This window comes from Cyrtonyx montezumae, unplaced genomic scaffold (assembly GCF_038088225.1).
Source record: "Cyrtonyx montezumae isolate F1298 unplaced genomic scaffold, pur_monq_1.0 scaffold_130, whole genome shotgun sequence".
In the NCBI taxonomy this organism is placed as follows: Eukaryota; Metazoa; Chordata; class Aves; order Galliformes; family Odontophoridae; genus Cyrtonyx; species Cyrtonyx montezumae.
In genome coordinates, this window is record NW_027071860.1 from 17,033 (window position 1) to 38,574 (window position 21,542).

General features: G+C 45.7%; 1 protein-coding gene across 4 annotated transcripts; it reads left to right on the forward strand.

Annotated features, from left to right (window-relative positions):
• Positions 1–1,476: 1,476 nt before the first annotated feature.
• LOC136045358 (leucine-rich repeat and fibronectin type III domain-containing protein 1-like protein) lies at positions 1,477–20,439 on the forward strand. 4 transcript variants are annotated; one of them, XM_065731165.1, is made up of 4 exons: positions 1,531–1,544; positions 11,044–11,097; positions 12,438–13,831; positions 19,424–20,439. In XM_065731165.1, the coding sequence occupies exons 3-4, from the start codon at positions 12,456–12,458 to the stop codon at positions 19,926–19,928; spliced, it is 1,881 nt and encodes a 626-aa protein (XP_065587237.1). In that variant the 5' UTR covers positions 1,531–1,544; positions 11,044–11,097; positions 12,438–12,455; the 3' UTR covers positions 19,929–20,439. The 4 variants fall into 4 exon arrangements, with proteins under 4 accessions (XP_065587238.1, XP_065587237.1, XP_065587236.1 ...); XM_065731166.1 differs by lacking the exon at positions 11,044–11,097 and having other exon boundaries at positions 1,477–1,544; XM_065731164.1 differs by lacking the exons at positions 1,531–1,544; positions 11,044–11,097 and adding an exon at positions 2,837–3,026.
• The last annotated feature ends 1,103 nt before the right edge of the window (positions 20,440–21,542 follow it).

A 21,542-nucleotide genomic window follows, 5' to 3' on the forward strand; every position in this document is an offset into this window, starting at 1 on the left:
CATCCCATTTCCATCCCATTCCCCATCCTAAATCTCATTTCCCATCTCAGTTCAATGCCCATCCCAATCCCATCCCCATTCCAAATCTTTTCCCATCCCAGTTCCATTCCCTACCCAAATCCCAATCCCATCCCAATGCCATCCCATAATGACATGACGCATCCTCCTATAGGGGCACCCTATATATGGGGAACTCCATATACCTCTGAACCGGGGAGAAATCCCACAGAAATTCCCATCATTTTGGGACATTTTCAGCCCATACACATTAGCACCGCAGAGATGGATTTCATCGTTACGGCCCAGAGGAAACAAAGCAATTAGCAGTCACTATGAGCCCACCAACGTGATGTAATTAACAGGGACAGGTTCGTTAAGACAAGTGGAGCGGGCGGGAAACTGGGGGTGTTTGGGGGTTTTCCCTTCTTTTGGGGTCTCTGTAGTGCACAGCTTTCCCTTCTTTAATTAATTAACAAAGGAAACAAGGCAAAAACATCAAACCCAATGAAGAAGTCATAATTAAGGGGTAATCATTCATAGGTGAAAGAAACATCTTGTAATTAAGGGAAGTAACCTTGTTCATTTGGGGAAACCCATATAATTAGTGGGTAATCCCAATGTAAGGGGGAAAAAATCACTCTTAATTAAGGAATAATCCCATTAATAGGGGGAAATTGCCCCAAAATTAAGGGTTAAACCCAATTTAGGGGGAAAAAAAACATGTTAATTAAAAGGTAATCCCATTAATGGAGGAAAATAGACCCAAAATTGAGGGGTAATCCAATTAATGGGGAAAAATCCTTATAATTAAGGGGTGAACCCCATTAATAGTGAGAAAAAATCCTTATAATTGAAGAGTGATCCCATTAATGGGGAAAAACACTTGTAATTAAGGGGAAATCTTATAATTAAGAGCATAACCCCTTCTTATCAAACTATAATCCCTCCTAATCAAGGGATAATCTGTCATGCCATTAAGGCAAAAACCCACCAATTAACGGCACCAGCCGCACCTCATTGGGGTCATTCCCCTGTAATTGTGATGTGGGCGGTGCCAAGGTAACGCCACGCCCACAAGAGCTTTTGAGGGGCGGAGCCATTACGAAACCACGCCTCATCATCCACTCGACCGATAGCTGGTGTGGGCGGGGTCGTAACGAGGCCACGCCCCCTCCCCAAACGCACGGATGTTGCTGGGTTTGTGGGTGTGGTCTATGCGAGACCACGCCCCCCACTGCAACCACCCATGGTGCATGCTGAGAAGCGGGCGGGGTCAATATTAGGCCACACCCTCATACCCGCAACAGCGTTGTAGGCGTGGGAAGTGGGCGTGGTTTGATAGAGCGGTGGGCGTGGCCTCGGCCTGGCCCCGCCTCCCGGTGCGGGCGCGGCGCTGCGGCATCGCGGAGCGCTCCGCTCCGCTCCGGCGGTACCGGGGGGGTCCGGGGGGGGGTCCGGAGGGATCGGAGCGGTGCGGAGCGATGGGTGGAGGCGGCGGCGGAGGAGGGACGGAGCGGGGCGAGCCCCGGGGGTAGGGGCGGCAGGTGAGAGGGGGGGGAAGGGGGGGTGAAGGGATGCTCGTGGGAAAGGGGGGGTGTGTGGGGACGGGGGCTGCTGGTGATGGGGTTAATTAGGACGAAGGTGCTAATGAGGGGAGGGTGGGGATGAAGATTGTGATGGTGGGGGTGGGGATGGCGACGGGAAGGTGGAGATGGAGATGAAGATGAAGATGAAGAGATGGAGGGTGGGGGGGTGGGGATGAAGGTTGTGACGGTGGGGGTGAGGAGGGAGGGGTTGATTAGGGTTAATTAAGATGAAGATGATGAGGATGGGGATGACGATTTTGATGGTGAAGATGGGGAAGGGATGAAGGTGAAGGGGGAGCAGGAGGAGGGTGGGGGGAGTGGGGATGAAGGTTATGGTGGTGGGGGGAGGATGAAGAGAGAGGGGTTAATTGGGGTTAATGGAGGAGAAGATTTGGATGATGAGGGTGGGGATGAAGATTTTGATGGCAGGGACGATGATGAAGGGATGAGCAGGAGGAAGATGGGGGGCGTGGGGATGAAGATGAAGGGAAGAGATGAAAAGTGGGGGCTGGGAATGAAGATTGTGATGGTGAGGGGGTTGAGCAGGGCAGGGTTAATTGGAATTAATTAAGATGAGAACGGTAACGAGGAGGAGGAGGGCTGCGGTGAAGAGGGTGGGGATGAAGGTGAGGAGGAGGAGGAGCGGGGTGGGGGTGAAGCTGCTGCTGATGGGGAGGATGAAGATGGGGAGGAAGAGGGAGAGGATGGGGTTAATTAGGATGGGGGTGGGCACAAAGGTGAGGATGAGGAGGATGGGGATGAAGGGAAGGGAGAGGGATGGGGTTAATTAAGAGGGGGATGAAGGTTGAGGATAAAGAGGATGGGGATGAAGATGGAGAAGAGGGTGGGGTTAATGCATATGGGGATGAAGGTGAAGATGAGGAGGATAGGGATGAAGGTGAGGAAGGTGGGGGTGAAGATGAGGAAGAAGGTGTGAGTGGGGTTAATTAAGATGGGAGGGAGGAAGAGTGTGAGGATGGGGTTAATTAAGATGGGGGTGAGAAGATGAGGGTGGGCTCAAAGTTGAGGATGAGGAGGGTGGGGATGGGGATGAAGATGATGAGGAAGGTGGGGATGAAGATGATGAGGAAGGTGGGGATGAAGATGAGGAAGAGGGTGAGGATGGGGTTAATTAAGATGGGGATGAAGATGAGGATGGGGATGAAGATGGGAGGGAGGAAGAGGGTGAGGATAGGGTTAATTAAGACAGAAATGGAAATGAGGATGAGGGGGGCGGGGGTGATGAGGAGGACGAGGATGAGGACAGGGTTAATTAAGAAAGATGGTGAGGGCTAGAAGGATGGCGATGAAGATGAGGAGGAGGAGAGAGGGGATAGGGTTAATGAAGATGGTGAAGATGAGAACGGCCATAACGAATGGGGCCAACGATGAAGATGAGGGCGAAGGGATGAAGGCGCTGTTCCACCGATGAGGATGATGGTGGGGATGAAGGCTTGGGGAGGGGGGGATGGATCTATCCTGATGATTTCTTTATTATTATTTTTTTACTATTTTTAATTCTTTCCCTTTCGTGCCTTTCAGTCTTTTAATCAGTGATCATTTTAAAATCCTTTTAATTATTTTTAATTCATTTCTCACCGTGTCGTTTTCTGTGGGGATGAAGGTGTGTGTGTGTGGAGGGGAGGGGGGGGGGGGGGGTGTTATTCTCCCAACGGCTTACTGTCATCTTTTTTTTTTTAATATTTTTAATCCTTCTCTCTTTCCCTTCCGTGGCTCTAAGCCTCTTAATTGGGGGATATTTTTAATTCTTTTTAATTATTTCCGATTAATTTTTCACCTTGTGGTTTCCCCTGCCCCACAGTTGATAAATTGCAGTGTCATTGTCAGCGGTGCTCCCGGTGCGGGGAGAAGGCGGGGGGGGGGGGATCCGCCGGCAGCGCTGCAGCTGCAGAGGGGGAGATCCCAAAAATGGGCGGTTTAGGGGGAAAAAAAGAGGCCAAAAATTGGAAGTTTGGGGTCCTGGGGGTTCTGGGGGGGAAACAGAAAAAATGAGCAGTGGAGATCTGGGGGGGAAGTCCCAAAAAGTGAGCGGTTTGGGGGTCAGAAGGATTGGGGGGGAGGGGGGGATGGGAGATGTTCTACAAATGGGCACTTGTGGGGTTTGGGGGGAAAAAAAATCCCCAAATGGGCGACTTAAGATCGTGAGAATTATAAGGAAATCATCCCCAAAATGGGCAGTTTTGGGGGTTGGGAGAAAATGTGGTGATTTTGGGGTGCTTTTCAATATGGGGTGGAGATTTTAGGGGGGTTGTCTGTGGGGCAGTGATTTTGGGGGGAGAGTTGTCTATGGGGTGGGGATTTTGGGGTGCAGTTCTATATGGGGCAGAGATATTGGGGAAGTTATTGTAGAGAGGCTGGTGACTTCGGGGGTGTTATTACAGAGGGACTGGTGATTTAGGGGACGTTATTATATAGGGGACAGTGGTTTCTGAGTGTTATCACATATGGGGTGGCGATTCTAGGGCATTATTACATATGGGGTGGGGATATTAGGGCATTATTACATATGGTGCTTTGATTTCTGAGCATTGTTATCTATGGGGTGGCATATTTGGGGGCACTAATATATAGGGGCCAGTGATTTGGGGAACATTATTATATGGGGGCTGGTGACTTTGGAGTGTTATTATATGAGCTGTAATTTAGGGTCATTATTCTATATGGGGCAGGGACTGGGGTGTTGTTATTACGTAGGGTAGGGTCGATTTGGGGGCATTATTATATAGGGGCTGGTGACTTTGGGGTATTGTTATTACATGGGGCAATGTTTTGGGGACATTATTGCATATGAGATATGACCTTGGGGGGGGGTGTTATTATATAGGGCCTGGTGGCTTTGGGGTGACTTCAGTGCATTGTTATATGAGCTGGTAGCTTTGGGGTGTTGTTATTATATGGGGGCAGGGCAATTTGGGGTTTATGAGCTGTGATTTTTGGGGTGTTATTACATGAGCTGGTGGTGTTATGTATAGGGTCTGGTGAACTTGGGTTGTAATTATATGAGGGTTGAGGACTTTGGGGTTTTATTAGATATGAGCTGGTGGTTTTGAGGGCATTATTATATGGGGATATCCCTCGTATCACAATATCTCACCTTGTACTGAGCTGCAGTGTCTCTTATTGCACTGTCACATTTATATGGGGACCCCAGAAACTGTGAGCATTATATGGAGACCCCCAAAACTGTGGGCATTATATTGAGACCCAAAGATAGTGGACATTATATGGAGACCCCCAAAAGAGTGGGTGTTGTATTGAGACCCCAAAACTGTGGGTGTCCTATGGAGACCCCAAATCTGTGGGCATGACATTGAGACCCCAAAATGTGGGTGTTCTGTGGTGACCTCAAAAAATGTGTGTATTATATGAAGACGATTGGAGCTGGTGGTTCTCTATGTGGGAAAAAAGTTGGGGGGGGGGGGGGGGCATGGAAAACCATCACTGGAAAAGTGCGGATATGGCATCGATCGCTGATATTTGGGGATCTTTTTAATGCCACCGCTTTGTGGCTCTGACAAATCAGCATCAGCTCTGAGGGAGAGCGAAAGGAGAACAAATCCCTCCACGCGGACGATGTCGGGTGGGATGAGCGGAGGTGGCTCATCCCGATTACAGCGCCGTTGGACGCGGGGATTAAATGCATCGGGAAATAATCCACCGGAGCTGTAAGGAGCGCTGAGCCCTCGGCGCCGATGTAACGGCTTTGGATTATGACACTGTTGTGTGGAGTGCTCTTCTTGGTAATTATCTTAGCTCAGCTCCCAGGAGAACCACGGGGCTGTGGGAGACAAAAAGCTCTGCGTGAGAACTTGGGTCGTCCTTTTAGTCCGTGCTTCGTATCTGCAGAATTGGTTCATTTCAGGCAATTGATGGTGGCACAGAGTGTGAGTGTGATGCACCTCAACTGCCCACTGCCCCCACTTCCACTCCCAGAGCAGTGGGATGTCGGGCTGGGGGATCCCAGGAGGGATTGGGGTGTGCGGTGTGAGGATAACTGTAGGGTTGGGGAATTGCTTTGGTAGGAGAAGAACTCTGAGAGCATAAAGTCCAACCATTGCCCCATCGCCACTGTGTTCATTCATAAAATCATTTAATTATGGGATCGTTGAGGCTGGAGGAGTTCTCTGAGATCAACACGTCCAACTGTTGACCCACCCCCACCACCGCCCATTCATAAAATTGTGGAATCATAGAGTGAAATCGCAGAATCATCGATTCATTCATAAAACCATGGCACAATGAGTGAGTGAGTCTTCTCCAACCTCGATCAACCACTGATCCATCACCGCTGTGTCCATTCATAACACCATGGAATGATGGAATCATTGAGGCTGGAGAAGTCCTCCAAGATCCCAAAGTCCAACCACTGACCCAACAAAGTGCCGTACTAATTGTTCTGCGGTTTGCTGAGGTTGTGGTGGGGTTGTGCTAGGTCTTGGGTCCCCCGGTGACCCTCGAGGTCTTCTCCAACCTTAATGATTCCTTGAGTGGACATAGAGGTGATGGGTCAACCGTTGGACTTGATGATCTCAAAGGTCGTTTGCATCCCCAGTGATTCCATCATTCCATGATTTTATGAATGGACACGGTGTTGGCGAGTCGGTGGTTGGACCTGATGATCTCAAAGGTCTTTTCCAACCTCAATGGTTCCATAATTCCATGATGTCACAAATGGACACGGTGGGGATGGTGCAGTGGTTGAACTTGGTGACCTTAGATGTCTTCTCCAACCTCAATCATTCCATTGTTTTTTGAATGAATCTAGGATTCCATTCCACGCTTCCATGATTTTATGGATAGACATGTTGTGAAGGGTCAATGGTTGGACTTGGGGATCTCAGAAAACTTTTTCAACCTCAATGATTTCATAATTCCTCGATGTCATGAATGGACATAGTGGTGAGTGGTTGGACTCAATGACCTTGGAGGTCTTCTCCAACTTCAGTCATTCCATGATTTTATGAATGAATCTACAATTCCGTTCCATGCTTCCATGATTTCATGAATGGATGGTGATGTGGGTGGGTCAACAGTTGGACCCAATGATCTCAGAGATCTTTTCCAGGCTTCAGTGGTTCCATAATTCCACATTACAAATGGACACGGTGGTGATGGGTCAACTCTATGACCCTGGAGGTCTCCTCCAACCTCAATCATTCCACAATTTTATGAATGAACAGCGGTGGTGATGGGTCAATGAGGATGGTGATGAGGGCTCAGCTGTTGGACTTAACGACCTTGGGGGTCTTTTCTGACCTCAATAGCTCCCTGATACTTTGAGTGGGAGTGGTGGATGGGGACGGGCTGTGGGTCAAGAGCTCAAGTGGTTCTTGAATTGTCTTTTTTTGGTAAATTTGCACTTCCTGAGAGGATCAGAGGTTTGGCAGTCCCTGGTGGCCACGCGCTGTTGGGGAGGAAGGAGGGATTTTCCTCGTAGGGATTCATTACGGCTTCCATGGGTGATCCCTGACCTCTCTCCGCCTCTTCCCACTCGAAGCGGCACTGGATGACCCCAAATCGCCCTTAATGAGCACCTCGGTGATTTCTGCTCCGCCATCCTTCCCTCGCTCGAGGTCTCACCCTCGTTATTGGCAGCGTGCTAATTACCGCCACGAATTGCGACCTGTCTGCCCTGCAGATGCTGCTGGGGGTGTGACCTGGATGCTCCTGCAAACAGGATGATGACAGGGTGCCCATATTCAGCCTCACCCTCTGCCCTCAGCGAGTGGCGTCACTGCTCTGTTTGCCCTCTTACACACTTTCTCTTTGCAGAGTGATTTTATTTTTAACCTGTTGTTCCTCAGAACTAAATTATGGCATCAGCGAGAAGAGGAGGGTGAGCCCTGAAGAAGTGCTGGGACGTGACACGGGGCTCTTTTGCCCTAAAAATAATGCAGATTCCATGCAGGTTGTGCGATTTTTGTCCAATTCCTGCACATACTGGTACGGTTCTGTGTTGTGATGGCTGAGGGATGGGATTTGGTGATGCGTTTCTGTGATATCACGATAGATGAGGGAGGGGGTTGGGAACTGTTCTGTTTTATGGTGCCCTGAGCTGTCCTGGGAGCAAAGAGGGATTGGGAAGGAACATAGCTCCTTGTGCTGCAGGCTGGACTTTACTTCTCAGGGGAGGAAATAAGGATAAAAAGAATAGAGAAAATGAGATAATAAAGGGGGGGGAGGGTGAGAAAAAGGAGTGAGAATATAATGGGAAGTGATTGGGGAAAAAAAAGATCTGGGAAGAGTGGTAAAAAGTGGGAAAGATTGGAGAGAATGGGATTGGAATGAGTGGGAAATGATTAAAAGCATGGGAAAGATTGGGGGGAATGGGAAAGAAATGGAGAGAAGGGGAAGGAGAGGAAAGAATAGAAGAAACAGGAAAGGATTGGAGAGAGTGGGAAAGGAATGGAAAGAGTGGGAAAGGAATGGAAAGAGTGGGAAAGGACTGAAAGAATATGAAAGGGATTGAGGGAGTGGAAAAGGACTGGAAGGAGTGGGAAAGATTGGAGAGAATGGGAAAGATGGAAATAGTGGAAAAGATAAGTAAGAATGGAGAAGGAATAGAGAGAATAGGAAAGAATGGGAATGGGTTGGAAAGACTGGGAATAATAGATTGGAGAGAATGGGAAATGTGGAAGGAATGTGAAAGGTTGGGAAGAATGCAAAGGAGTGGAAAGAATGGAAAAGAAATTGAGAGAATAGGAAGGATGGGAAAGGAATGGGAAGGATGGGAAAGGAATTGAGAAAAGGGGAAAGAAATAGAGAAAATGGGAAAGGAATGGAAGGAATGAGAAAGATTTGAAAAATGGGAAAGAGTAAGAACAAAAAGATTAAGAACAATAGGATTAAGAACAAAAGGATTAAGAACAAAAAGGATTATGAACAAAAAAAGGCGAACAAAAAAGATGAAGAATATAAAGAACAGAAAGCGTAACTAAGGACGTCTTGGTGTGGTAGGAGGATAATGAGGACACACCAGCTGTAATTAAAGCGATCTCTAATTCACAAGATGATTAACTAATTCTTTTGTCTTGAGAGCAGGGCGATAGCAGTGCCCTCATATCTCCATTCCAGACGGAACAGTGGCAGACGATATTTTAATGTGTGGCTTTAATTACGGAGCAGCTCATCAGGGTGGGCAGCAGTGATGACAATTTTTGTGCTTTTTAATTGGGCTGCCCTCTAACGAGGCTCTCTGTGGAGCCTTGGGTTCATTACGAATCACCAGGACGAACCCCAAACCATTCTAAAACCTGGAGTTTTGGGATTTCCTATCATCCTCCATCTCTTCTTCCTAGAAATTATGAACCATCAGGAGAAACCCACTTGAATTATTTCTTTATGGCAAATGTATTCTGCTTTGGTGGCATTGGCCATTGGATGTGGGTTAAGTTGGATTTCTTGGTGGTGTTGACCATGGAATCCAACTCGACTTCATTTTTTTGGTCATGTTGACTATTGGGTCCATCTTAAGTTGTTTTGTCATGGTTTTTCTTTGGTAGTATTGACTATTGGGTATGGATATAATTTGGGTTTCTTGGTGATCTTGACCACTGGATCCAACTTAAGTTGGGTCTGTTTGGTGGTGTTGACTGTTGGGTGTGGATTAAGTTGGGTTTCTTGGTGGTGTTGACCATTGGGTCCATCTTAAGGTGGGTCTGTTTGGTGGTGTCGACTGGTGGGTGTGGATTCAGTTGAATACCTTGGTGGCTTTGACCATTGGATCCAGCTCACCGTGGATTTTTTGGTGATGTTGACTGTTTATTGAAACAGATTCTTTTGGTGCTGCTGATTGTTGCGTGCAGCTTAAGTTGGGTTTCTTTGGAGCTGAGCTTGTTGGGTCACGATGCCACACACACAAAAAAAAGCGCCGTCATGCAGGGAAAAAAGCGATGTCATGCAAGAAAATTTGATTTTGTGCCAGAAAATGTATTTCTGGGGCTTTGAGGCCGTGCACCGTGCTGGTGGTTTCTATCTGCTGCGTTTAGATGGATCTGCTTGAGAGCAACTGGGAGATTTCCTGGAGGCGGTTCCATGGTGGGTGCAGATGTTTGGATTAACGGCTTAATTAGCTCGCTAACTGCTAATGGCGTGTGTTGTACTGAGGCACAGGGCTGACCTCGCACTGAGAGAGGAAATAAATAGAGCATGTTGAGAAATGGAAAGGGGGAGTGAGGGGAGAAGGAAAAGGAAGGAAGGGGAAGGAAAAGGGGGAGGGGAAGGGGTAAAGAAGGGGAATGGGGAGAAGAGAGGGGAAGCCAAAGGAAAAGTGGAAAGGGAAGGAAGGGGAAGAGGGGAAGGGAAGGGGAAAGGGTAAGAGGAAAGGAGGAGGGAAGGGGAAAGGGAAAAGAGAGAGGAAGGAGGAGGGAAGGGGAAAGGAAAGGGAATGGAGGAGGGAAACAGGAAGAAGAAATGAAGAGGAAGGAAAGGAATGGGAAAAGAAAGGAGAAGGGAAGGGGAAACGGGAAGAGAGAGGGAGTGGAAAGATGAAGGAAATGGGAGTGCGAATGGAAGGAGAAAGGAAGGGAAATGGAAGATAGGAAAGGGAGAGGAAAGGGAATAGAAAGCGGAAGGAGAAGAGAAGGAGGAGAAGGGGAAGGGAAGGGGAAAGGAGTAAGGGAGGGGAAGGAGAAGAAGGGGTAGAATGAGAGAGGGAAATAGGAAGGGGAAGGAGAGAAAGGGGAAAAGGAAGGAAGGGGAGGGGGAAGAGAGGAAAGAAGGGAAAAGGAGACGTGAAGGGGAAGGAAAACACACACACAAAACAGGAAAAAAAAAAGAAAGAAAAAACCTGACATATTTGGATACGAACATTTGTTCTCGGCACTCAGCGGGCGCTGACGAGGACTGCAGACACTCAGCAGCGAATGCTTCTCGCTGCTAAAAATACTCCTGTCTCCAAGCACTGTTGGCTGAGGGGTTCTCTGGTGGAAGTGAAAAATAAGGAAATAACAAAAGAAAATATCTTTGGAGAGTGGGAATGAAGGGCCGTTCTTAAGGCAGAGTGGAGAAAAAGGATAAAATTCTTGAAGTGGGAAAAATAACGGAATTCTTTTGGTAGGTTGGGAAAAAATAATGGGATTCTTGGGATAGAATGGGAAAAATAATTGAATTCTTGGGGTAGAATGAAAAAAAATAGTGGAATTACTTGGGTAGAATGGGAAAAAATATTTGTGAGCAATTTCTGAGGGATTTAGAGCACTTTTTTGAGTGTTTTTGGAGGTTTCTGGGGGGACTTTGAGCATTTTTTAGGGCCTTCTGACATTTTCTGGGTGATTTGGAGCACTTCTTTGGAGCAAGAGGACATCCATTGCAAGGGGGCGGTGTTGTAAAATTGTTTTCTTTCTGCTCCAGATCTGTGCATGGTCCCATCATTGTGATATTAATTATGATTGTTATTATTTTCATTTTTATCCTTTTTTTTTTGGTGCATTTTTAGGGATAATGGCACTTTGCTCATTGCGGGCTCCAGGACCGTTAATTTCAGCTCTACGTTAGCGATGCTTAATTCCTTTTTTTAACAGCAGAATGGGCCAAGTGCGGCTCTGGTGGACATTAACCCATTAAAATTCCATTAATATCTGCTAATGGCCAACCGGGGGAATTGCAGCACTGCACAGAGCTCTGATTTTTGGTTAATTATGCCTCCGTTAATCACCAACGCTGAGCGTGACCGAGTGCTGGGGATGGGGGAAATGCAGAAATAGTGGAAGCAGAACACAAACCAGTGCCAAAAACTGTGTCCCCCCAGCTTTTTTTTATTTTATTTTATAATTTCCCCTTTTTTTCCTTTCCTCCCTTTTTCTTTCTCCTTTTTTCCCCCTTTTTCCCTTTTTTCCCTCTTTTTTTGTTCTTTTCCTTCATTTCCTTCCTTCCTTCTTTCCCCTGTTTTTGTTCCTTCTTTCCCCATTTTTTTCCTTTCTCTTTTCCCTTTCAGTGCCTTTCCCATTTTTATTCCTTCTTATTCCCCATTTCTTTTTCATTTTTCATCTATTTCTGATGCAAATTGAAAATTGTGACATAAAAGGAAAATTACACTGCAAATACAAAATGATGTCACAAAGTGCTGATGTAAATACAACATTAATTAGGATGTGAATAGAAAATGATGACACAAATAGAAAATCATGACATAGATACAAAATCAGTTTTGACGTCAGTGCAAATTGGGATGGAAATATAAAATGACATCATACATAAACACAAAATTATATATAATTATAATTATATAAGTACAAAATGGCGGCGTGAATGCGAAATGATGATGTATATACAAAATCCTAAATAGGAAACGATGATGTAAATAGAAAATGATGACATAAATAGAAAATAATGTAAATGCGAAGTACATGATGACATAAAGGGAAAATAATGGTGTAAATATGAAATAAATAACGATGTAAATAGGAAAATACAACATAAATCTAATAAAGATAAGTTGATGATGTGAATACACAATGGTGACCTACATACAGAATGAACAGCGGTGCAAATGGAAAACGATGATGAAAATAGGAAATTATGATGTGAATACGACACAGTAAAGACAAAACTGTGATGTAAATAGAAAGCAGTGACGTAAATACAAAGTTAGTGATGACATAAATAGGAAAGGACAATGTAAATACAAAGTGAATGGTGGCGTAATTAGGAGATGGTGGCGTAAACACAGATGTAAATAGGAAACAATGACAATGTAGATAGAACTCCACAAAGACAAAACGACACCGTAAATCTGAAAGGACGATGCTCACCTACAGAATTGTCCCGTAGATGTGACACGAAGCACACCATGCCGCCCCGTAACGGCAGTTCCTGCTGCTCTCCCCCCAGGTCTGCCCTTCTCCTACGATGGACAGGCTGCTCGTCTGCCTGCTGGTTGTGAGCGCGGCGGTGAAGGCCATGCTGTGCCCCAAGCGCTGCATGTGTCAGAACCTCTCCCCGTCCTTCACCATCCTCTGCACCAAAACGGGGCTCCTCTTCGTGCCCCCCAGCATCGACAGGAGGACAGCAGAGCTGCGGCTGATGGACAACTTCATCACCACACTGCGCCGGAAGGATTTTGCCAACATGACCAACCTCATCCACCTGACGCTGTCGAGGAACACCATCAGTCAGATCATGCCTTATGCCTTCTTCGATCTTAAGGGCCTCCACGCGTTGCACCTGGACAGCAACCGGCTGACTTACATCAATGAGGATCACTTTAAAGGGTTAATTAACCTCCGTCATTTGATTCTGAGCAACAACCAGCTGAGCTACATCTCCCCGGGTTCACTGGATGACTTCATCGAGACCATCGAGGACCTGGATCTGTCCTACAACAATCTCGTCAACGTCCCGTGGGAAACGATCGCCAAGCTCTCCAACGTCAACACGGTCAGCTTGGACCACAACCTCATCGAGTTCGTCCCAGAGGGGATCTTCTCCAACTTGCACAAGTTGGCCCGCTTGGACATGACCTCCAACAAGCTGAAGAAGATCCCTCCAGATCCGCTCTTCTCCAGAATTCCTGTCTACGCCAAATCCAAAGGATCACCGCTGACGTCGCTGGTGCTGAGTTTCGGGGGGAACCCTCTGCACTGTAACTGTGAGTTGGTGTGGTTGAGGCGTCTCACCAGGGAAGATGATTTGGAGACCTGTGCTTCGCCACCAGAACTGATGGGGAAGTACTTCTGGTCCATCAAAGAGGAAGAATTCGTCTGCGAGCCCCCCATGATCACGCACCGCACCCCGAAAGTGACGGTGAGCGAGGGGCAGAGCGTCTCCTTGAAGTGCAAAGCTGTCGGTGACCCCGACCCCTACGTCCGCTGGATCGCGCCCGATGGGAAATTGGTTTCCAACACCTCCAGGACAACGTCGTACGAAAACGGGACGTTGGATATCGTGGGGACTTCTTTGGGTGATAAGGGGACGTTCACCTGCATTGCATCCAATGCGGCTGGAGAGTCGACAGCACCGGTGGAGCTGGTGGTGACGCCGTACCCCAACTTGGCCAACAGCACCAACTGTGAGAAGGAGGCGGAGAACGGCCCTTCTGATATCCTCATCTCGGCCAAATCGAGTTTTCCCAATGAGACGAAAGGGCCTCAGGAGAAGGCAGTGGTGGTGGGGGAGTTAACGTCGTCCTCCGCGCTCATCCAGTGGCCGTCCCAGCAGCACCTCCCCGGGATCCGAATGTTCCAGATCCAGTACAACAGCTCCTCCGATGAGATCCTGGTGTACAGGTAACCCCGCTCCACGGCTGTACTGAAGGGGATGAGGGGGAAATGGGAAAAGTTTGGGTGGGAGTGTGGAAAATTAGAGGGAAGTGTGAAATGTTCCACTGAGAGCAAAGGAAATTAGGGGGAAGTTGGAGATATTTAGAGAAAATGGAGGAAAAACAGAGGAAATTTTGAGCTGGTCAGCTGAGAGTGAGAAAAATGAAAGGAAAATGGAGATATTCAGGGAGAAGTAAGAATTGGAGCAAAAAAAGAAGTGAAATACTGAGGAGGGAGTGAGAAATTAGAGAAAAAATGTGAAATATTCAGGTGGAAGTGAGGAAAAATGTTGGAAAATTGGAGATATTCGGAGAAAATTGAGAAAAATCAGAGGAAAAATTGAGATATTCAGGCGGGAGTGGGGAAATTACAGAGAAATTTGAAATATCCAGGGAGATGTGAGAAAAATGGGGGAGAAAACAGTCCTTTCGGTTTTGAAAAAAACTTGTGGGGAAAACAAAGCCCTTCTTCTGTGTAAAAGTTTTTTGGGGAAAGTCCTTGTTTTGAGCAAAAAGTTTTTGGGAAAAGTCCTTCTCTTGGGCAGAAAAAGGTGAGGAAAGTAAGTCCCTGTTTTGAGTCAACACTTCAGGGAAAAAAATAAGTTGAGCAAAAAACATTTGGGGAAAATGTCCTTCTTTTGGGCAAATAAATGAGGAAGTCATCACATTGAGCTAAAAAAATGGGGGGGAAAGTCCATATTTTCATTAACAAATGTGGGGAAAAAAGGGAAAAGAGGAATCTTGGGAATGTAGGAGCCACACAAAAGATGGAAATCTGAGCGATGGGTGAATTTGGGGTCTGTTTCTGTCGTTTATTTCCCTTACGTTGCTGTGGTCACAGCACTTCCCACGCTTTTTAGGGAATTTCATGCTGAAAAACTCCAGATTTGGTTCAGTGGAGAAAAGTCTGTGCTCGTAACAAGAATGTGTCTGAAAGTTGAATTTCACATTTTCTTCCCCAAAATATTTATAAAATCTCTCCCCCCCCCCAAAAAAAAAAAAAAAGCAACCATTTTCTCCCTCTGATTCCATCAAAAACACCTCAGTGCTTTGTGTGAAAATGTCATCGTTCCACATTTTCTGTCCCACAAATTTGATTTCCAATGTTAGAACGGAACACTGCGAAAATATACATTTTTTGCAACTGGGTTTTATGCTTAAAATGGTCTTTTTGCTGTTGTTTTTTTTTTTCCTTCTGTGGATGTTCGGATCTCAGTGCTGTAATCCCTCTAATGAACGGAGTGAGCTCGGTGACAGAATGGGCTCAAAAAAGAGAATCGAAGGACAGAATTGGTTCAAAAAAAAACAAAAGGACAGAATCGGGTCAAAGAAAGACAGAATTGGGTCAGAAAAACAGAAATGAAATACTGCAACCACATAATGCTGTCCTGTGGTTATTGATGATGAATCATTACTAATATTGTCATTAATTATTATTTATTGGAATCCAAATGGGGAAAAAAGAAATTAGGTTTCTGCATTGAGTTGTTCCGTTCGTGTCTTTTTTGGGAGGTTTTGTCAGTTTTGGTGCACTTTGTTGGTTTAATTTTGGGGATATTTTGGGGATTTTTTGGTCATTGTTTGTCATTGCTTCGATATCTTTCATTGGCTGTGGTTTTGGGGTGGGTTTTTTTGTTGTCATTTTGGGGACTGTTGATCCTCAGATGGGTGTTGTTCCAGTGGTTGTTGCCTGGGAGTTTGTGGGTTATTATCTGGGGGGGGAAGGAGGAGCATTGTTGGTTGTTGCTGTTGTTTTGGGGGATTTTTAGTGGTTGTTGTGTTGGGTTGTTGTTGTTCTGGGAGTCCTTGTTGGGTTGTTCTTTTGAGAGTCGTTATTGGGTTGTTGTTCTGGGTGTCATTGTTGGGTTGTTGCTGTGTTGGGGGATTTTTAGTGGTTGTTGTGTTGGGTTGTTGTTCTGGGAGTCCTTGTTGGGTTGTTGTTCTTTTGAGAGTTGTTATTGGGTTGTTGTTCTGGGTGTCATTGTTGGTTGTTGCTGTTGTTTTGGGGGATTTTTAGTGGTTGTTGTGTTGGGTTGTTGTTCTGGGAGTCCTTGTTGGGTGGTTGTTCTTTTGAGAGTCATTATTGGGTTGTTGTTCTGGGTGTCATTGTTGGGTTGTTGCTGTGTTGGGGGATTTTTAGTGGTTGTTGTGTTGGGTTGTTGTTCTGGGAGTCCTTGTTGGGTTGTTCTTTTGAGAGTCGTTATTGGGTTGTTGTTCTGGGTGTCATTGTTGGGTTGTTGCTGTGTTGGGGGATTTTTAGTGGTTGTTGTGTTGGGTTGTTGTTCTGGGAGTCCTTGTTGGGTTGTTCTTTTGAGAGTCGTTATTGGGTTGTTGTTCTGGGTGTCATTGTTGGGTTGTTGCTGTGTTGGGGGATTTTTAGTGGTTGTTGTGTTGGGTTGTTGTTGTTCTGGGAGTCCTTGTTGGGTGGTTGTTCTTTTGAGAGTCATTATTGGGTTGTTGTTCTGGGTGTCATTGTTGGGTTGTTGCTGTGTTGGGGGCTGTTGTTATTTTTAGGGTTTTTTTGGTTGGTTTGGGGGGTTTCTGTTGGGTTTTGTTGTCATTTGAGTGTGAAACGCAAACAAAGGGTTTCAAAGAAAAAGTGCAACCTAGAGTTATTTGGGGATAAAACAGAGTTATATTGGGATAACAAAGTTATTTGGGGATAAAATATATACTGGAATAGCAGAATTATTTGGGGTTAAAGTACTTATTTGGGGATAACATACAGTTATTTTGAAATGTATTTTTTTAATCTTGTGATAAAATATAGTTATTTTAGAATATAGTTATTTGGGGATAAAATGTGGTTGTTTTGGAATAAAATATAATTATTTAAGGTTAACAGAGTTGTTTGGGGATTAAATATAGATATTTTGGGATGAAATTGAGTTATTTTGGGATAAAAAAAAACATCATTTGGGATAAAATGTGGACATCTATGGAGGATCAAAAAAAAAACCAAAAACGAAGCCCCCTACAAATTTCCTTTCTTAGTTCTTTACTTACACCTCAGTTTGTTGGGTTTCGGTGGGATTCATGACATTTTCAGGTGACACTTTTTTCCTCCTCAAACTTTTTTTCCATTGGTTCCTCTCCCAAACCAATAGTGCACCTCAAAGAAAAGGGCTAACTCTAAAAACAATCAAATTTTTCACAGTCTCAGCATTAATGAAATAAGATAAATATTCGGAAGATTATACAGAACCACACATTTCCCGGAGGGTTCTCCGTTCTCCCTCATTTGCAGATATTCCCGTGACGTTTTTGAAATAGGCCAAAATCACTCTTTTATTTTCCCCAAAGAACACAGCGAAGAATCCCCACCCCCCACCTTTATTGGGGCTTTGTGCTTTTCCTTACTCACACAGCTGAAAATTAGTCTGAAATTACTCAAAAAGCTGATGGAATTCTGTATTTTCAGAACGCTCACAGAACAATTTGGTCTCTGATCAAGAGCTGTGTGGTGGATTTAGAACCACTTTCATCTTTTCTGTTACGCTGCACGTGGGTCTGCCACAGCTGTAATACGACGCACGCCGCGCGTAGCTCGTTATGGTAATTAGTCACATTTCCATCCCGACCCCTCCGCTGAGTCATCCCCACCACAACAAAATATGATGAAAAATGAGCCCTCAGTGGTGGCTGAATCACCCAAACAACGCAGACTTTGGGAAAATGGTGCTTTGCATAATGATGTGGCAGCGACTCCTCCTTCCGCAGATGGGCAGAGCCCTATAGATAGGAACCCTATGGAGTGCTCCTAGATGGGGTTTCCTGCCTAGAGCTCCTTATCCAGTGATTAATTTTGTTCGTTGTTCTGCTTGTTGTGCTCTGAGTTTTGGGGACGGTTGTGTGGTTTTCAAGCACTTTTCAACTTCATGCCGTGGTCGGGTGCAATTTCCGGAGTTTTCCCTAGGAGCTGTGATCTCAGCTTTGTCCTTCACGTGTCTTCGGGGTAAATGAGCAAAAAATCTTCTGTTTTGCCCATTTTGGGTGTGATTTGGGATTTGTTCCTCAGGCAGCGTTGTGGTGGTTGGTTGGAAATAGATATCGCATGAGCGAGAAAGTTTTAGGGATGAGGAATAAATCCAACCTGGAGTCCTCTGACCTATAAGGTCCTCCAACCCATGGAGTCCTACGACCCCCTGGAGTCCTCCAAGCTATAGAACCCCCCAACCCTGTGGAGTCCTCCAACTCCATGAAGCCCTCCAACCTTTAGAGCCTTCCAACCCCATGGAGTCCTCCTGTCTATCTCTTATGACTGTCCGCTACAAAATAACACTGGATCATTAGCTGCTTCTGTGTTAATTGATCGTTAGTACATATTTTAGGGCCTTGAATGTCATGGAATTCCTGTTGCGCTCCTCTGCAGCAGTTGCTAAATGTTGTACGTCTTCCTGTTCGTTAGTGCTGGATTTAATTTCTCATTATCTACACGCTCGGAGTTGTTCATGCCATTGGGTGACAAATGAATCACTGCACAGATTTCTCTCCAAACTCACTTTTCCTGCAGTAAAAAAAAACCCTACAAATTAATTATCCCTCAAACACAGCACATGGCCATGTTCTGTGCAGATCACAATTGCACCATGTTCAATTAGGAGTTAAAATTTGGGGAAATGCGGATTAATTAGGGGAGAACACCCACGAGAATGTCGTTTTAGTGCTGGAATGGAGCCCAGCAAGCTCAGAAAAGATTTTCAGTGTTCTCCTCCTTTGGTGCTCCTGTGAATGGCACATGGACATATTTTTTTCCCTTTATTTTTTGCTGTAATGGGCAAAACTTGGTGCCTTGGGCTGAAAAGGTGCAGCTGTGTGCATATTTGGTGGATGTTCTTCAGAATAAGGTGCTGCTCTTTTTTCTTTCCAGTCTAAACACATGAAAAATTGGGGGGAAAGATGTATAAAAATTTGTTTTTCTTTTTTCCTCCTTTTTAGTGTGAAGCAATGCTTAGAATTCATTGTGACTTGCAGTGGATTTGGGTGTTTTCATAGAATCCTATAGTGGTTGGGGTGGGAGGGACCTTAACGATCAGAGAACCACGGAATTTCACAATGGTTGGTTTGAAGGATCACAGAACTGTAGGATCCTACACAGGTTGGGTTGGAAGGGATCTTTAAACATCATAAAATCATGAAATACTCAAAAGGTTGGGTTGGAAGAGTTCCTAAAGATCACAGAACTGCAGGATCCTATAGTGGTTGGGTTAGAGGGACCTTAAGGCCATAGGGCCATAAAATCCTACAATGGTTGAGTTAGGAGGGATCTTAATGATCATAGAATGATGAGATCATACAGTGGTTGGGTTGGGGGGATCTTAGAGGTCATAAAACCATAGGATCCTACAATGGTTGGGTTGGAAGGGTCCTTAAAGATCGTAGAATGATGGGATCCTACAGTGGTTGGGTTGGAGGGACCTTAGAGGTCACAGAACCACAGGATCCCAGAAGATCGGGTTGGAGGGGACCTTAAAGGCAATCCAGCTCCACCGAGTAGACTGAAGAGGAATCCGAAGGTTTGACCCGTTTGGATGTTTACTGTACGTATTCTCTCTTCCAGGATGATCCCAGCTGCTAGTAAATCCTTCTTCTTGACTGATCTGGTTGCAGGACGTGAGTACGACCTCTGCGTCCTGGCTGTGTACGACGACGGACTGACGTCTCTGACCGCAACCAGAGTGATCGGCTGCGTGCAGTTCACCACCCAGGAGGAGTACAAGCAGTGCCGGTCCCTCCACGCGCAGTTCCTCGGGGGCACCATGATCATCATTATCGGGGGCATCATCGTGGCGTCGGTGCTCGTCTTCATTTTCATCCTCCTGATGAAGTACAAAGTGTACAACAACCACCACAAAAACAAAGCGGCCAAAGTCAGCAACGTCTGCTCACAAACCAACGGGAGCCAGAGCGGCTCGATGGCGCGCTCCACCTCGAAGCTTGCTGAGAGCTCGCACTCGGACTGCTCGGCATCCTCCAGCAAAGGCAAAGCTGTCGCGGACTCGGAGTGTGACAAAGTGACTCCTCCAACCCACACCACATTTTTAACGACCGACGCGTTATCCTAACGGCCACGGGACGCGAGAGGACGCACCGCGGCGGTGGTGCTGCTTTGGGAACATTTCGATGCGAGTGGTTGTATTTTAAGCCTCACTACTATTGTCTATTTTTAAGATCAGATGGTTTCAAAGATATTTTTTTAATCTGTAAACAGTTCTCGCATTCTTAACTATTTTCTTTCAATGATATTAAAGATGAGTGTGTGATTTACAAGATTTTTTTACCGGTTCTTTTATAGCATACACCTCTGGTATCAAGGCAGCGGCATCACTCGATTCGGACTCGGTTTGTCCGTAGTGAAATGCACTATTTTTTTTTCCTTTGGTTACAGACCAGCAGCAAAGGCGTACTCTCAGGATCTTCAGACTTCCTCACCAAACTGCTCACGCCTCCGAGGAACGGCGTGTCGCCAAGAGTGACTTATTGCCATGGGAGTGTGGGATACATGCTGCTCGCAAAGGGAGTGACATGAAGTCAGGGTTCCCTGTGGAAAATTAAAAAATAATAATTTAAAAAAAAGAGCACTAATCTTTAAAAAAATAATAATAAAGAAAAATGAAAGTACTTTAAGTACTTTAGCATATTTCTCAGAGTTATTTTCTGGTGTAGAAATGAGGAGTTTTGTTGTTGGAGATATGATGGTCCTGATGGGTTCCCTCCCAACTTGGGGTGTTCCAGGAGTTGGATTCAATGATTCTTATGGGTTTCTCCCAATTTGGGATGTGCCATGAGCTCAACTCTATGGTCTTTACGGATTCCTTCAGCATGGGATGCTCCATGAGTTGGATTGAATGGTCCTTATGGGTTCCTCCCGTTTTGGGATGTTCCATGGGTTGAACTCAATGGGCTTTTTGGGTTCCTTCAGCATGGGATGCTCCATGAGTTGGACCTGGTGGCCCTGATGGGTTCCTCCCAATTTGGGGTGCTCCATGGGTTGGACTCAATGGTCCTGATGGGTTTTTCCACACTTGATGTATTTTAATTCTACGACTGTTGGCTCTGTAACAGCTGTTAATTGAGAAATCTCTTACTCTTGGAAATCAGATTTACCTCGGGGCAGGAGGAAGCCTCCCGCGATCGTTCTTCCTAAAATTGTAAAAATTCCTCCACATGGTTGAAACGTATCCCACTGTTTCCTTTTTTTTTTTTATGTGCGTGTGTGTGCATGTATGTTCTTTGCTCTGCTGGAAACACGTGCCACAGCTCAAGGTCCTATTTTCCCCTCTGCTTTTAGTTTTGGTGATGTATATATTGAGAATGATGACAAAAGATCAACATGATGTCACCTCCATTGGGCCAGTGGTCCTCAACTCAACACGATGTCACCTCCGTGAGTTGGTGGTCCTCAACACAATGTCATCTTAATTGTGTGGTAGTACTCAACACAATGTCACCTCCATGGGTCCGTGGTCCTCAACTCAGTCACCTCTTTTGAGAATGATCTTTTTCCACGTGCAAATCCGGTGCTGGAATTTCAACCCACGATTGCCATGTAGACAATGGAATTTTTGGCCCCTAATCGGTGTGTTCTGGGGTCCTCTTAAGGTCACTTTTGGGTCATTTTAAGACCACTATGGATCAAATTTGGGTCTCTTTTTGGGGGTTCCTTTTCAGTCTATTTA

Coding starts and splice junctions, on each gene's coding strand:
- LOC136045358 (XM_065731164.1), top strand. Junction 13,832..19,423: donor GATGAGATCCTGGTGTACAG/GTAACCCCGCTC, acceptor TCTCTCTTCCAG/GATGATCCCAGCTGCTAGTA.